Source organism: Corvus brachyrhynchos, unplaced genomic scaffold (genome assembly GCF_000691975.1).
Source record: "Corvus brachyrhynchos isolate BGI_N302 unplaced genomic scaffold, ASM69197v1 scaffold342, whole genome shotgun sequence".
NCBI lineage: Eukaryota > Metazoa > Chordata > Aves > Passeriformes > Corvidae > Corvus > Corvus brachyrhynchos.
Window position 1 is genome coordinate 74099 of NW_008236630.1, and position 1249 is coordinate 75347.

Sequence of the window (1249 nt, forward strand, 5' to 3'; positions counted from 1 at the left end):
CACCCCTCCCTGTTTCTGTCCTCCCATCCATCCATCCATCCATCCCTGTGTCCGTCCATCCATCCTCCCTCCATCCATCCATCCCTGTGTCCGTCCATCCATCATCCATCCCTCTATGCCTCTATCCATCCATCCATCCCTGTGTCCGTCCATCCATCCATCCCTGTGTCTGTCCTTCCATCCATCCATCCATCCATCCCTCTATCCATCCATCCATCCATCTGTCCATCCCTGTGTCCGTCCATCCCTGTGTCTGTCCATCCATCATCCATCCATCATCCATCCCTCTACCTTCCATCCATCCCTGTGTCCGTCCATCCATCCATCCCTGTGTACGTCCATCCATCCATCATCCATTCATCCATCCCTGTGTCCATCCATCCATCCATCCGTCCGTCCATCCATCCATCCGTCCGTCCATCCATCCATCCGTCCATCCATCCATCCGTCCACCCATCCATCCATGCATCCGTCCGTCCATCCATCCATCCATCCACCCACCCATATCCATCCATCCCTGTGTCCATCCCTCCCTCCCTCCCTCCACGCCTCCATCCAGGTGTTTCCAGCCAAGCCTTCACCTCTCTGGGAAGGAGAAGCACCCAAAGCTCTGCTGAAGTCCCCGCTGACACATCCCAAACCTGTCCCTCACCAAACTTCCTGCTTATCCCGCCCACACCGGCCCCACCAGTGGCTCCCAGTGCTCCCAGTGGCGCTCACCACCATGCCGATGTTGTTCTGCTGCCCGCCCGGCGCCATCTCCACGCACTCGTCGATGACCAGGTTCATGAAGGGGTCGAAGCCCCGCAGGATGCCCTGGACGTGCCGGCCGCCGTTCAGCTTCACTGCGGGGAACCCGGGCTGTTAGGGGTGGCAATTCCCAAAACGGGACCGTTTCCCCCCAAAACTGCAGCGTGGAAGGGGCGGGACCCGCGGGGAGGGGGAATGGAAAGGATTAAGCACAGCCCATGGATGGGGTAAGGAAAGGGGGCAAAGAGTGAAGTTTTGTATTATAGTTAAATTAACGAACTATGGTTTAAATGAATGGATTGTTTTAATTAATTATTTTCATTTAAACTAATGGCTTGTGAGGCCTGAAGTCAGTCAGGACCTGCTCCAGGCGGGCCGTTCTGAGCACCAGCCTCAGCAGCCGGGACCCCTCCCTGGGCACCGTGAGGGGAGCCCGGGGGTCCCCAAAACCGGGCGGGGGGCTCAGGAGGAGTCCCCAACAGCGGGGGCCGTGAGGGGG

General features: G+C 58.0%; 1 protein-coding gene across 1 annotated transcript in view; it reads right to left on the bottom strand.

Annotated features, from left to right (window-relative positions):
* LOC103624964 (small nuclear ribonucleoprotein G-like) overlaps positions 1–1249 on the bottom strand; it is a 5523-nt gene that overhangs the window by 1258 nt on the left and 3016 nt on the right. The window contains exon 2 of the mRNA XM_017726654.1: positions 721–864. Coding sequence (XP_017582143.1) covers positions 721–864 — 144 coding nt within the window. The remainder of the gene's footprint in view (positions 1–720; positions 865–1249) is intronic.